The following is a 16,191-nucleotide window of genomic DNA, read 5'->3' as shown; positions in this document are numbered from 1 at the left end:
TAATGTTGGACTTTTCCTTTGTGACTTGAGTTGAATAGAACCGCTCAGCTTTGGGTGGTGCTTTTTTAATCAAAACTGCTCATCAAACTCCCACAGAAGAAAAACAGGTAACAAATGAGTACCATCTAAATTGTTATAAAATTAATGATATATTTTTAAAAATATTATGTACATCAGCGGTTCTCAAACTGCGGGTTGGGACACCAAAGTGGATCATGACCCCATTTTAATGGGGTCGCCAGGGATGGCTTAGACTTGCTGGGTCCCGGGGCCAAAGCCCAAGCCTGAAGGCTTCAGCCCTGGGTGGCAGGGCTCGGGTTACAGGCCCCCTGCCTGGTGCTGAAGCTCTTGGGCTTTGGCCCCCTAGCCTGGGGAGGTGGGGCTTTGGCTTTGCCATCCTCATCCCCCAGGGCGGTGGGGCTTGGACCGGCTCAAGCTTCGGTCCCCCCTCCTGGGATCCTGTAGTAAGTTTTGTTGTCAGGAGGGAGTCGCAGTCCTGTGAAGTTTGAGAACTCCTGTTACAGAATTCAAGTATCAGAGGGATAGCCGTGTTAGTCTGGATCTGTAAAAGCAGGAAAGAGTCCTGTTGCACCTTATAGACTAACAGACGTTTTGGAGCATGAGCATTCGTGGGTGAATACCCACTTCGTCAGATGCATGTAGTGGAAATTTCCAGTGGCAGGTGTATATATATGCAGGCAAGCTAGATATAATGAGGTAGTTCAGTCAGGGAGGATGAGGCCCTGTTCTAGCAGTTCAGGTGTGAAAACCAAGGAAGGAGAAACTGGTTCTGTAATTGGCAAGCCATTCACAGTCTTTGTTTAATCCTGAGCTGATGGTGTCAAATTTGCAGATGAACTGAAGCTCATCAGTTTCTCTTTGAAGTCTGGTCCTGAAGTTTTTTTGCTGCAGGATGGCCACCTTAAGGTCTGCTATAGTGTGGCCAGGGAGGTTGAAGTGTTCTCCTACAGGTTTTTGTATATTGCCATTCCTAATATCTGATTTGTGTCCGTTTATCCTTTTCCGTAGAGACTGTCCAGTTTGGCCGATGTACATAGCAGAGGGGCATTGCTGGCATATGATGGCATATATTACATTGGCGGACGTGCAGGTGAATAAACCAGTGATGGTATGGCTGATCTGGTTAGGTCCTGTGATGGTGTCGCTGGTGTAGATATGTGGGCAGAGTTGGCATCGAGGTTTGTTGCATGGATTGGTTCCTGAGCTATAGTTATTATGGCGTGGTGTGCAGTTACTGGTGAGAATATGTTTCAGGTTGGCAGGTTGCCTGTGGGCGAGGACTGGCCTGCCACCCAAAGCCTGTGAAAGTGTGGGATCATTGTCCAGAATGGGTTGTAGGTCCCTGACGAAGTGGGTATTCACCCACGAAAGCTCATGCTCCAAAACGTCTGTTAGTCTATAAGGTGCCACAGGACTCTTTGATACTGTTACAGGATTGTAGAAAGTTAGATACCCATTTCTGAAAGTGGCACTGTCATCTTGAAATCTAGTCAGTTTTAAAATGTAGCTGGAGTCAAATATAGTTTTATATATTATGATGTCTGAGTGTCTCTGCCAGGTTTTAAAATATTTTGTTTATTTTTTAATCTTCCTTGGTACTTTTGTGGAAGATGCATTCCAATAGAAGAAGCATAAAACAAAGTACCTGTCAGAGCTGTACGGGAAACATTTTTTTTCATGTTTTCCTTCTCAGTCATAGTTATTGTAGGTGTTATTTGTAATAGTACTACAGTAGGTAAAACACATTTTCAAACTGAAGTGTGATTTTATTTTTTTAAGCTGATGGTGCTTTAAAACACTAAACGCAGGAAAACTTGTATATTAAATGATTAGTTTCAACAGTAGCCCAATGTAATAACTTCATTGGCAGGCATAGTGGAACACTGTTGATAAAATGAAGAATATATATTGTTTAATGTACTGTTTGTAGACCATTATCCTGATATTTTAGTGTTATTTTTTTAGGTAACCAGATTTCTAAAATGCTGTGTGTTCTTCTTCATATCATGTATACTGTTTCATGGAATTATCGTTCTTTATGGAGCACCACTAATAGAGTAAGTCTGAAAACCCCATATTCACCTAAAAGCTTGAAAGCTCCTTAGAAATATTGGTTAAAAGGCTTTGGATTAAATTCTGGCCCAAACGAAGTCAATGGCAAAATTCCTGTTGATTTCAATAGAGGCAGGACCTCACTCATTGTCTGTTTACATTTTGAGGCAGGCACTAGTAGGAATTAAAAACAGACAGCTGACCACGTGCCTTTTACTACATGCTCATTCTGTTTTATAATCTACATGGGAAAATGATGGGGAAAAAAAACTGCATGAGAAAGTTTCAGTACAGTAGAACCTCAAAGTTACAAACACTTCGGGAATGGAGGTTGTTCTTAACTCTGAAATGTTCATAACTCTGAACAAAACATTATGGTTGTTCTTTCAGAAGTTTACAACTGAACATTGACTTAATACAGCTTTGAAGCTTTACTATGCAGAAGAAAAAGTCTGCTTTTAACCACATTAATTTAAACGAAACAAGCAAAGAAACAGTTTTTTTACCCTGTCACCTTTTTTTTAAATGTTCCTTTAATTTTTGTAGTAGTTTATGTTAAATACAGTACTATATTTTGCTTTTTTTGGTTGGGGGGTGGAGGGGTGAGGTGGGAGGTCTTTTCTGCTCCTGATTGCATACTTCTGGTTCCAAATGAGGTATGTGGTTGACTCGTCAGTTTGTAACTCTGAGCTTCTACTGTAGTTATATAAATGTCCCATGTCCTGCTGTCTCTTCCTATCATATTAGCATTTGGGATGTAAGTTATAGGGGGAAACCTGCTTTGCCTCTGTCATGGCTGCTGTTTGGAAGTGGCATTGAGATGCTGAGTAATGACATCACCATGCAGGTAAAGCTTGTTATCTGCTTCCACAGTCAAACTAGAAAGATGAAAGGTTTGGGAAAGTAAAAAAAAAAATCAGTGGATGCTTTAGTTCAAAAGTGACTATCCATACAAATTACCAGTGTGTCTGTTAAAGTTGTACAGGACTCAAATATTTAAGATGATTTACTGCGTTTTTTAGTTTGTTTAGTGGATATGGGGCTGATGGGATATTGTGTTCCTTTCCCTTTATTCCTAAAGGCTGAACAGAAGAAACTTCTCTTGCTAGATTCGTTTTAGTGTGCACATTTTCTAATGGAGCTGGCATTTGTTTTTAAACTTTAGACACATTGATCTTAATCTTTTTTAGTTAATTCTGTTATATCCCTCCTTTATAGGTCAGTGCTTGAGACATTTCTGTTTGCAGTACTCCTATCTACATTTACTACTTTACACTGCTTGTGTATGCTGGGACCAAACATCCAAGCATGGATAAGGGTATTCAGTAAAAATGGGTAAGTTTTCTTTTTTCTCCTTGCAATATAAACAGATATGATTGCAATAAAAACAACAAGGAGTCCAGTGACACCTTGAAGACTAACAGGTTTATTTGGGCATAAGCTTTCATGGGTAAAAAACCCACTTCTTCAGATGCATGGAGTGAAAATTACAGATTCAAGCATAAATATATATTGGCACATGAAGAGAAGGGAGTTACCTTACCAGTGGAGAACCAGTGTGCAGGTGAATGAGCCTCTGATGGTGTGGCTGGGTCCTATGATGGTGTTGCTAGAGTAGATATGGAGACAGAGAAGGCAACAGGGATTGGTTCCTAGGTTAGTGTTTCTGTGATGTAGTGTGTAGTTGATGGTGAGTATTTGCTTCAGATTGAGGGATTGTCTGTAAGCGAGGATTGGCCTTCCTCTCAAGGCCTGTGAGGGTGGGAAATTGTTTTCCAGGATAGGTTGTAGGTCCTTCATGATGCGCTGCAGAGGTTTTAGCTGGGGGCTATATGTGATGGCTTATGGTGTTCTGTTATTTTCTTTGTTGGGCCTGTCCTGTAGTAGGTGACTTCTAGGTACCCATCTCGCTGTGTCATTCTGTTTCCTTACTTCTCCAGGTGGGTATTATAGTTTTAAGAATGCTTGTTTGAGATCTTGTAAATGTTTGTCTCTGTCTGAGGGATTGGAGCAAATGCAGTTGTATCTTAGCGCTTGGCCATAGACAATGGATCATGTGATGTGTCCTGGATGGAAGCTGGAGGCATATAGTAAGTATAGCGGTCAGTAGGTTTCTGGTATAGGGTGGTGTTTGTGACCATCACTTATTTGCACTGTAGTGTCCAGAAAGTGGATCTCTTATGTGGACTGTTTCAGGCTGAGGTTGATGATTGGGTGGAAATTGAAGAATTCCACCTGGATTTCAACAAGGGCCTCCCTCCCATGGGTCCATATGATGGTGTCATCAATGTAGTGTAAGTAGATGAGGGGCACTAGCGGACAAGAACTGAGGAAGCACTGTTCTAAGTCAGCCATAAAAATGTTGGCATACTGTGGGGCCATACAGATACCCATAGCAGTACAGCTGACTTGAAGGTCTAGGCAACAAAGAATTCTGTGGCACCTTATAGACTAACAGACGTTTTGGAGCATGAGCTTTCGTGGGTGAATACCCACTTCATCAGTTCAATCAGGGGGGATGGGGCCCTGTTCTAGCAGTTGAGGTGTGAAAACCAAGGGAGGAGAAACTGGTTTTGTAGTTGGCAAGCCATTCACAGTCTTCGTTTAATCCTGAGCTGATGGTGTCAAATTTGCAGATGAACTGAAGCTCAACAGTTTCTCTTTGAAGTGTGGTCCTGAAGTTTTTTTGCTGCAGGATGGATATCTTAAGGTCTGCTACAGTGTGGCCAGGGAGGTTGAAGTGTTCTCCTACAGGTTTTTGTATATTGCCATTCCTAATATCTGATTTGTGTCCGTTTATCCTTTTCCGTAGAGACTGTCCAGTTTGGCCGATGTACATAGCAGAGGGGCATTGCTGGCATATGATGGCATATATTACATTGGTGGACGTGCAGGTGAATAAACCAGTGATGGTATGGCTGATCTGGTTAGGTCCTGTGATGGTGTCGCTGATGTAGATATGTGGGCAGAGTTGGCATCGAGGTTTGTTGCATGGATTGGTTCCTGAGCTAGAGTTACTATGGTGCAGTGTGCAGTTATTGGTGAGAATATGTTTCAGGTTGGCAGGTTGCCTGTGGGCGAGGACTGGCCTGCCACCCAAGGCCTGTGAAAGTGTGGGATCGTTGTCCAGGATGGGTTGTAGATCCCTGATGATGTGTTGGAGGGGTTTTAGCTGGGAACTGTATGTGATGGCCAGTGGAGTCCTGTTCTTGAAACCAACAGGACTCCACTGGCCATCACATACAGTCCCCAGCTTCAGGTCATCTGCAAATTTGACACCATCAGCTCAGGATTAAACAAAGACTGTGAATGGCTTGCTAACTACAAAACCAGTTTCTCCTCCCTTGGTTTTCTAACCTCATTATCTCTAGCTTGCCTGCATATATATATATAGATATATAGATATATAGATATACATACACACACCTGCCCCTGGAAATTTCCACTGCATGCCTCTGACGAAGTGGGTATTCACCCACGAAGCTCATGCTCCAAAACGTCTGTTATTCTATAAGGTGCCACAGGATTCTTTGCTGCTTTTACAGGTCCAAACTAACACGGCTACCCCTCTGATACTTGAAGGTATAAGTTGTCCCCAAATCTGAAATTGTTATGAGTGAGGACAAAGTCACAAAGCTCAGCCACCAGATGTGCTCTGGCCTCATCAAGAATACTGTTCCTGACAGCCTGTAGTCCATCCTCGTGTGGAATATTGGTGTAAAGAGCTTCTACATCCATGGTGCCATGATGGTGTTTTCAGGGAGATCACCAATGCATTGTAGTTTCCTCAGGAAGTCAGTGGTGTCTCAAAGATAGCTAGGAATGCTGGTAGTGTAGGGTCTAAGGAGAGAGTCTAAATAGCCAGATTCGGCTGTAAGAGTGCCAATGCCTGAGATGCTTGCACGTCTAGAATTTCCAGGTTTATGGATCTTGGGTAGCAGATAGAATACCCCTGGTCGGGGCTCATGGGGTGTGTCCACGTAGATTTGTTCCCATGCAATAGCAGAGAGTTTCTTGAGCAGATGGTGTAGTTTGTTTTGATACTCCTCAGTGGGATCAGAAGATAGTGGCCTGTGGAATGTGGTGTTGCAGAGTTGCCTGGCAACCTCCTGTTCATAATCTGACCTATTCGTGATGACTACAGCACCTCCTTTGTCAGCTCCTTTAATTATAATGTCAGAGTTGTTTTTGAGGCTGTGGATGGCATTGCGTTCTGTACAGCTGAGGTTATGAGGCAAGTGATGCTGTTCACAATTTCAGCCTGTGCACATCTGCAGAAACACTCTAAGTAGAAGTCCAGTCTATCATTTCGACCATCAGAAGGAGTCCACGGAGAGTTCTTCTTCCTGTAGTGTTGTTAGGAGGGTTCCTGTAGGTCAGTGCTCTGTTCAGTGGTGTGTTGAAAATATTCCTTGAGTCGGAGATGGCAAAAGTAGGCTTCCAAATCACCGCAGAACTGTATCATGTTCCTGGGGGTGGTGGGGCAGAAAGAGTCCCTGAGATAAGACAGACTCCTCTGCCAGGCTAAGTGTGTGGTTGGATAGATTAACAATATTGGATGAGTTAAGGGTACCGCTGTTGTAGCCCCCTGTGGAATGTAGGAGTTTAGATAGTTTACTATCCTTACTTTTTCCTCTGTATGAGAAGTAAAGTGTGCATTGTAAATGGCTTGTCTTGATTTTGTAAAGTCCAGTCGTGGGAGTTTGTGTGGAAGTTGGTTTTGCTCCAGTCCCTCAGACAGAGACAAACACCCACAAGAGCTCTATCAAGCATTCTTAAAACTACAATACCCACCTGTGGAAGTGAGTAAACAGATTGACAGAGCGAGATGGGTACCCAGAAGTCACCAAGGACAGGCCAAACAAAGAAAATAACAGAACACCATAGGCCATCACGTACACACTATCAGGGGCTCATTCACCTGCACATCTACTAATGTGATGTGCTGGCAATGCTCCTCTCCCATGTACATTGGCCAAACTGGATAGTCTCTACGTAAAAGGATAAATGGACACAAATCAGATATCAGGAGTGGTAACATACAAAATCCAGTAGGAGAACACTTCAGTCTCCCTGGACATTCAATAACAGATTAAAAAAAAAACACTTCAGAAATAGACTGCAAAGAGAAACTTCAGAGCTATAATTCATTTGCAGACTTAACACCATCAATTTGGGCTTGACTAGGGACTTGGGAGTGGCTGGCTCACTACAAAAGCAATTTTCCCTTTCTTGGTGTTGACACCTCCTCCTCAATTATTGGGAGTGGACCACATCCACCCTTACTGAATTGGCCTTCAGCACTGGTTCTCCACTTGTAAGGTAACGCCCTTCTCTTCATGTGCCAATATATATTTATGCCTGTATCTGTAATTTTCACTCTATGCATCTGAAGAAGTGGGTTTTTTACCCACGAAAGCTTATGCCCAAATAAACCTGTTAGTCTTCAAGGTGCCACCAGACTCCTTGTTGTTTTTCTGGATACAGACTAACACGGCTACCCCTCTGATACATGATTGCAATAAGCAACGTGTCCTGGAGAAGATAAAGCTTTCTGAATGAATGTACAAGGTCATTATTCTTAGAGTCAGACTTATCACACCCATAATTTAGGGTTGTCATTGTTTCCCTTATGAAGCATATGCATGGTACAGTTGATTAGTGAGTTAGTTTTTCATTTCTGGTGTCCAGGGTTCAAAATCTGGTTTCACACTTCTTTTAAAATAGTTTGATTCTAAGTGGGCACTAGTCCACAGTGCAAAATCATTGCACAAGTTGCATGATCATCACCCTTTATAGAAGAGACCCAGGACTGAATTCTATGGGATAATCTTTTACATTTCCTCACTTGATAAGTGTTGAAGTTACAGAACTTTAAAATGACACTTCTTACCATCTGCACCCAAGATATTATAACTTAACTGTGAATAAATGTAGTTGACCTTAGACAGAAATTTGATGCACATGTTTTTTGCCTATAAATAATATTTTTCCAATTTTCAAATTAATCTGTTTTTCATTATAGGAAAACGCAAATGTTCTGGTGTCATTATTTAAACTAATTATGAAAATAAAATTAGCTTTGTTGCATGATGAAATACTGTAGATCATTACATTTGCTGGTATTAAGGACAGAGTCCTTTTTGATTGTTTAAAGTCACATAATCTGCTAACCCGCTCTCAGAGAACCAATAACTTCAGTTAGAAGATGTTGAAGTTTAAAAACTGCAAACGTGATAGTAGTAATTCTTTACATACAGATTTTTGTTATGTATATCATACTATAGGTCTATACGGCTAAAGTCTGATCGCACTTGTTTTTACATTTAAATTAATCACTATTGATTTATACTAGTGTAGAGAAGATCAAAATTACGCAAACTGTGTGTAATAGTTACATGTAATGACCTTCATATTAGCATATAGGCAGTGTGTGGGCTTTGGTAGTCCTTAATCGTCCTGTTCAGGTCAGTTACATAGGGCATTTTCTTCTTTCAGTCTAAAGAGTATATAGGGAAACAGAAATTAAACCTCTGAAAGATTTAATAAAAGATATTGAATATTTTTAGTCAAAATAAAGTAAGACTAAGTACTAAAATGTTGTCAATCCACCCCATTTTGCTGGGAGGTTTTAGCTCACCAAACAGTAGGTGAGTTCGTGACATACATTCCACAATGATTTCCTCTGTTCTGCTAGGTTAGATTTCAGCTTTAACTCAGTTCCATTCTTTTCTAGGATTCAGTTTAGCTTTTTGATGTTGTTTTGAACATAATTATTTGTTTGGCTGTACTATGCTTTAGGAGGCAGGCTTGTTTTGTCTTGGCATTTCCACTTCCTTCATATCTCTTTTTCAATGTCACAACATTTTAAATTAAAATAAATGTTTCATTCACCATAATGCAGCTGATTTGACTCATTATCTACTGGGTGCAAATCCATTACAAAGAACTACCGTAGTAATCTTGTAGTCATCTAGTATCTCAATGGTTTTTCTTTCTGGAAATTAATTGCTTAGTTTTTAATTTATTAACTGGAACCATGCTCGCAGGAGTGAGGTGGAAGTCAGGGGGACATGAGCTGAGGGAGAGGCTGATTGTGGGTGCAGTGTGTTCCCAGGTTGATTTACTGGCTTTACCATGTGGAGTGAGGAGTGGATGATTCGATGATGAGGGAGAATGGAGTGGAGAAGGATAGGGGACACTTTTGCCTCAAAAAGTTTTAGTATGTTGAGTTGTGGGGGAGGGGAAAGGGAGAGAATTTTATACATAGTAGGAATGTATTTTAGAACAGGGAGAGGTAATCTTTTCATTAAGTTCATTGGATCAGGCTCAATAACTGTGATCTTATTTTTGTAACCCTTATCCATCTGTGTTTTTTAAAAATTAATAAACCAAGCTCTGTAGAAGGTGCATGTGTTTGTAATGAAAATGCTATAATTAATATTCTATTGCAATGACAAAAAAAAAAAGCTTGAACTTAGAAAGTTATTAAAGTCTAGCTTTGTGAATACAAATATCTAGCCTGAAAAGGGTTAAGGTTATGTTATGCATTCATATTGCCAAATTATTCACTTTGGATCTTTGTGAAATCTTTCCACTAGTGTGTCCTAAAATAAAGATCCATACATGAATATCTTTTCACATAACTATTGCAACATCATGTTCAATATGCCCCACCATAGGGTTGAAAGGGCTTTTCAAGTGGACTTCTTATCGCATGTAACCCTTTGTTTCCTATTGGTATAGTTACAGATGAGTCAATCCCTTACTTCTTTCATAGTTGAACCTGATCCTGCAAGATTTGTAATGTGTCTTTGAATGCTTAGCACCCTCAGTTCACATTAGTATCGCTGGCAGAAGCATTCACCACTTTGCAACATCACTTATGAATTAAGTTATTACGACATCAGTTTTTAATGTAATGTGTCTCTCCTTTTAAAAGAATGTTTGCCCTTTTGTAATGACTTACGTAGTTTTTGAAGCTACATAGATCAGATTTGTGTATTATAAAATAATCAAAAATTGCTTCAGAATTTTCCATTATGCAGAATTTTCCATTGTGTAGTGCATAGAGAAGAATTGTGAACGTAATGTACTCAAATAAAAATGTGACATTGGATTGTAAGTATCAAATCTGCAGTTTAAAATTGTGGAGAAACAACTTTTCTTAGGTTAGCCTTCTTGCATTTGATTTAAAACTGAACATAAATTGATTCTTTAAGAGTTGGAACGCTTTAGTGTTAGCACAATATTTATAGTATACAAAAGCATGGGATCTCTTTGAGATTTGTAAGTAAGTTACTGTATTTTACTTCATGGCATCCTGTGCCAAATTTTAAGTAAACCCTAATATGAGCTCTGGTTTTCTCTAATTCTGCAGCTAAAGAATGGGTTGCCTAAGCCAGTTGCTTCTGGACTCTGTGTAGTCTGACAGCTAGTATTGCGACTAATGTCACTATGCTTATCATATGCTGTCACAAGCTGATAGTGGAAAAGGAAAAACTGTAAAAAGATCATCGGCATTAAAGGAGGTGGGAAACTGCTATTTAAAAGGCTTTTTAGTAATTGTTGGCTAAAATAGGAGCCTGAGTAAAAGACTTTAGAAATCAGCTAGCAATTGCTGATTTTTACTGCTCCTGTTTGAGTCTTTGTTTCAAGCCACTAGTCTGAATAATTGTGTTGAAACTCCCTAGCTGGCATTAGTTGCATTGTAAACATCTGATACTGTACTATTGAAAATGAATTGCGAGAGATTTGATTTTATTTGGTGTTGATTTTGAAAACAGAAGTATTTCGTTTCCTGTAAGATGTAACTTAATTATTCAGTTATATGGTGTCATATGCTCTTGAGATTTTAAAGCGTCCTTTATGCAGAAGTGCTACATTAGAGCATGCCAAAACTGGAATTGCACATGAATATTCCACTCTAAGGTGGGACCCCCGCCTACGAAAAGTGCATCAGCACACCATGGGAGCAGACAGCCTCACCCAGAATTGTGGGGAGAGAGCTGGGCCAGACTCATCCTGTTAGCCCCCACTCCTGACCCACCCAGCACATGGCCACAGTGGCCCATCCCTCTCTGAGGGCACTACATGAGGAAAAAGCTCACCCCACCTTCTGGGTGAGGGAACAGGGTCAAATTGCCCTAGACTCCAGCACATAGCGATTATCATGCTGGGTGGGAAGCAGGCCACTGGAGCTTTCTTATTCTGCCAGCTGGTGTAGTTAGTTAGTCTCTAGCTCAGCTGTGCTGCAGGTTCAGGAATTGAACTCTGCTGTTGCGGTGAGGTTGTTACTGTTGCACATAATAGAATTTGTATTTATTTTTAAAATGAGGAAATTGCATACAGAAATCTTGTTAAAATACATTATTTAGGCTGTAGAGTCAAACATTGAAAAAAGTTAGGAAATGTCAGACTGTAGATTGCCTGTGCAACCTTAACTCTCTCCTTGTCTGTACCATAGAAGATTAGGGTTGGAAGAGACCTCAGTAGGTCATCTAGTCCCACCCTCTGCTCAAAGCAGGACCAACCCCAACTAAATCATCCCAGTCAGGGCTTTGTCAAGCCAGGCCTTAAAAATCTCTAAGAATGGAGATTTCACTGTGTGATTGTATACAATGTCCTTCCAGGACCCTGACTACTCACTCAGCGCATAGGATAGATGATCCTCAGGGAATGAGGCTGCTATTCAAAATCTTTATTCAGTTATTGGCCCCTGCCTGCCTTACTGCACACCATCCAAAGCCTGCAATGAATACAGAATTATTCATTCCTTGTGGTCTTTTCTAAAGCACTCATCACCCTGATATCTAAGCGTCTCACAGATATTAATGAATTTGTTTCCACTTCAAGATAACGGAGTTGCAGAACCAGAATTGGAACTCAGGATCTCCTGATTCCCAACCTTGTGCTCATTCCTTCAGACCACACTGCTTTACAGCCAGAGCTGCTGAGCATACATAACTCCCATTGACTTCAGCTGCATTTGCAAGTGCTCAGCACTTCAGCAAGTTATGCCCCTGGTGTCTCAAGTTGGGCAACCAGAAATTGGGGAACATGCACTTATTGTTCACTTGTCAATTTTAGTTGTAAGTGACTTGCTGAGCATCACATAGTAACTATGTCGCAGAGTCGGGGATAGAACTGAGGTCCATTTGGGGTGTTCACTTGCCTTAAGCAGAAGATCATCTTCCCTCTTACTGCAGTTCTCTACTTGCCTCCCTGCTTCTGTAGAAAATGAGGCAAGGATCCAACAAACGATCTCATTCACTACATAACCTTAATTCATTCCAGGAGTGCCTTCCATCCTGTGTACTGAATGAGGCAGATATCTTGTGGAAAAAATACATGATCATGTAATTAAAGATTGTATCATAATGCTTATGCACAAGAGGGCCAAATTAAGGTTGCACAAGCAATCTTAATTCTGGCATTTCTTAACATTTGAATGCTTTACTTTGTAACCTTAATTTTCTTTTAATGTGGAGTTTTGGTATATAATATAATTTTGAATGTATGTACAAAAGCATGCAGAGTTGTTTAATTACTATTCTTGACAATGAAGTAGCATGTTAATGTTTTTTTTTAAACTGAAATAGCTGTTTAGGTTCCCAACGATCATTTAAACATCTTTTAATTCTACAATTTGTGACAGGTTTGGTCACAGAGATCCTCTTGGGACTGTCACCTTATGTGCTGAAATTACCTCTGAGCCCATTTTCCCTGCCATCTTGGGACTTCCAGAACCCTGTCTTGTTGAGCCAGACACGCTAGCCTTCTACAGCCCAGACCCAGGGTCTGGGCCACACCCCCAAAACTGCAGACTTTAACTCAAAACAGCTCAGCAGGTTACCTGTCTCCAGCACCCAGGCCCCAATGGGATCCAAACCCCAAATAAATCCATTTTGCTCTATATAAAGCTTATACAGGGTAAATTCATATTGTTCACCCTCTTTATCATTGATAGAAAGAGATGCACAGCTATTTGCTCCCCCAGGTATTAATCACTTACTATGGGTTTACTTGTAAACAAAAGTGATTTTTATTAAGTATAAAAAGTAGGATTTGAGTGGTTTCAAACAATAATAGACAGAACAAAGTAAGTCACCAAGCAAAATAAAGCAAAAACACATAAGTCTAAGCCCAATACATTAAGGAACTGATTACAGGTAATATCTCACCCTCAGAGATGTTCCAATAAGCTTTTTTCACAGACTAGACTCCTTCTAGTCTGGGTCCAGTCCTTTCCCCTGGTACAGTCCTTGTTAGTTCCAGCAGACATCTCAGGTGGTAAGCAGGGCTTTTCTCATGACTGGCCACACCATTTGTCCTGCTCCACCCCCTTCTATAGCTTTGGCACACGGCAGGAATTTTTTCATCTGTGCTTGTCCCCTACCTCCCCCACCCGCTGAGCAATGGAAAAGTACAAGGATTAAGAGGGATTCCAGTATCATGGTCACATGCCACTGTAGGATTCCTAGTCTCCATTCTTCCTGGGTTGGCCCACAGGTGCTCAAGAAGTTTTGCAGGTAAATAAACCATTTACAACCAGTTGTCTTAGTCAGTGGGAGCCCTCAAGATTCTAAGCCACCATTAATGGCCCACACTTTGCATAATTACAGTAGGACCTCAGAGTTATACTTCCTATTTCTAGCTTCAGATATAAGAATGATACGTTCATACAAATAGGAGGAATAAATTCAGTAGGTTATAATCTTTGTTATGATACCTTACAAGAGATCTTTTGCATAAAGCATATTCCAGTTACATCATATTCACACTCATAAGCATATTCCATAAAACATATGGAGTGCAACGTCACACAATTGTTACTATTTATAGATGAAAACAAACTAAAGTGCACTGTACATAGGTTTTAGCAAATAAATAATGTGTTTATATCTAAAGTTGTCTAATGAGAGCCAAATTTTAGTAGTAGTATGTTCAGCTTTTTTAAATATGAATACTTTGCATTTACAGGTAATTTGCCTGTGATTTATTAAAATGATTATGAATGCAGATAGAATATTAACTTTTGTCTTTGCAGAGAAGTGTCACAATGGGAGAAAACTCAGCCCTGGCACAAGTGGGTGCCTTTCCACTGGAACTCTTTCTGCTTACACCACAACTGCATTTGCCCAGTGTATTTTTTGTTTTAATAAGTGATTTAGTCTCTTATTATGCATGTGTTCGGGGTTTGGTTCTGTTCTATATCTTCAGTGATTTAGATAATGGCATAGAGATTATACTTATAAAGTTTGTGAATGATGCCAAGCTGGAAGGGGTTGCAAGTGCTTTGGAGGGTAGGATTTAAAATTCTAAATGATCTGGACAAACTGGAGAAATGGGCTTAAATTGCAGCAAGGGCGGTTTAAGTTGGACATTAGGAAAAACTTCCTAATTATCAGAGTGGTTAAGCCCTGGAATAAATTGCTCAGGGTAGTTGTGAAATCTCAATCATGGAGATTTTTAAGAGCAGGTTGGACAAACACCTGTCATGGATGGTCTAAATAATACTTAGTCCTGCCGTGAGTGCAAAGGACGGGACTAGATGACTTCTTCAGGTCCCTTCCAGTCCTACAATTCTGATTCTTTGTGCTAGCTACAATTATCTTAACACTAAAAAAGAAGGCTAATAAGCATAATATCATGCATTCCTAAATTAAAAGGGACACCATTAATGTTGGGGAAAAAATAAGAGTTTCTCTCCTCTTCAACAAATGTCAGGCTTGCGTTGTAAATATGTTATAGTCTAAATTATATTGATTTTACGAACACTTAAACACATGCTTAGCTTTGTGCATGTGAGTTCATGTGAAATCAATCACATCAGTAAAGTTTATGTGAATTTTTAAGTGTTTGCAGGACTGGGGCCAATGAGTCTAGATTCCTTGAAATGAGGGCTGGAGTTCGTCAAAGTATGTTATGTAACCTAGACACAGCACAGGAGCATTTGTGATGCAGTCTGTTATCTGTCAACCTTGACAAAATCTTTCCTTAAAGAAAAAGAATCTTATTTTTTTTGACTAATGCCTGTAGAAAGCATTATTTTTATCTTGGCTTCTTTCGTACATTCACCAAGTGTCATTTCTGATATCCTTGGGAAGTAGGAGAAGAATTTTCACCTTACCCATACCACATCTTAAAGACTTACCTTCAAGAGAAGATCGTTTCAGAATCTATCACTGTATACAGTCATCAAACCCAACACTACACAAATTTTTAAATTCCTCGTTTAGGGTATTATTCCTGAGCCAAAAATAACTTATTTTAGCATAGGAAAACCGTTCATAAACATTAAGTTGTGCAATAAGCTGCCATTAGGAAAAATGTTTCTGGCTAAAAGTGTGGACAGTGCTCATTCAATAATACTTTCTCAAAATATAGCTTTTTAATGTGCTCAGGTAATACAGGATGTCTAAAGCAAAATACTGTCTTGAAATGGAAGTCAAATTTCAGTGGATAAATAAACTGTAGCTCAGGGATAGGCAGCCTATGGCACGTGTTTTTTAATTTAATTTTAAATGAAGCTTCTTAAACATTTTAAAAACCTTATTTACTTTACATACAACAATAGTTTAGTTATATATTATAGACTTATAGAAAGAGACCTTCTAAAAACGATAAAATGTATTACTGGCACACAAGACCTTAAATTAGAGTGAATAAATGAAAATTTGGCACACCACTTCTGAAAGGTTGCCGACCCCTGGTGTTCCTCCTTCCACCAAATTACAGCAATCTTACTATGTCTGCCTTTCCTCCAACCCTTGAGCTACCTCATCCTTGGTACATCCTGACTAGATTTGGCAATGCTTTCTCATTTGAACAAGAAAATCTTTGTAAAGCCTTTAAGAAAATCAAATACCAATAAACCAAAACCCGAAGAGACTATGTATGAAAATGATTTGGCAGTCCAGGGACACTCTGACTAATCATTATTGCTAGGTGACTCCCTGTGCAAACGCATGTCAAGGAAGTGCTTATATAATTCTGTTAAATGCAAACTACTATGTAAATGCAATGTAAGATGTTCCACAAAATGTCAAGAAATGCGGAATTAGCATTGCATATCATTTGTTGCATGGGGTAAACAAACAGGATGTACACACTTAA

At 39.9% G+C, this 16,191-nt stretch overlaps 1 protein-coding gene across 3 annotated transcripts in view; it reads left to right on the top strand.

Moving 5' to 3' along the window:
• Positions 1–16,191, top strand: part of PIGF (phosphatidylinositol glycan anchor biosynthesis class F) — a 59,368-nt gene that overhangs the window by 3,413 nt on the left and 39,764 nt on the right. For all 3 annotated transcript variants that reach the window (XM_030557694.1, XM_030557693.1, XM_030557695.1), the window contains exons 3-4: positions 1,987–2,078; positions 3,292–3,408. In XM_030557694.1, the coding sequence (XP_030413554.1) occupies positions 1,987–2,078; positions 3,292–3,408 (209 nt within the window). The remainder of the gene's footprint in view (positions 1–1,986; positions 2,079–3,291; positions 3,409–16,191) is intronic.

Source organism: Gopherus evgoodei, chromosome 3 (genome assembly GCF_007399415.2).
Source record: "Gopherus evgoodei ecotype Sinaloan lineage chromosome 3, rGopEvg1_v1.p, whole genome shotgun sequence".
NCBI classification, from domain to species: domain Eukaryota; kingdom Metazoa; phylum Chordata; order Testudines; family Testudinidae; genus Gopherus; species Gopherus evgoodei.
Note: the sequence above shows the minus strand (reverse complement) of the source record. Positions and strands in the feature narration are given on the sequence as shown.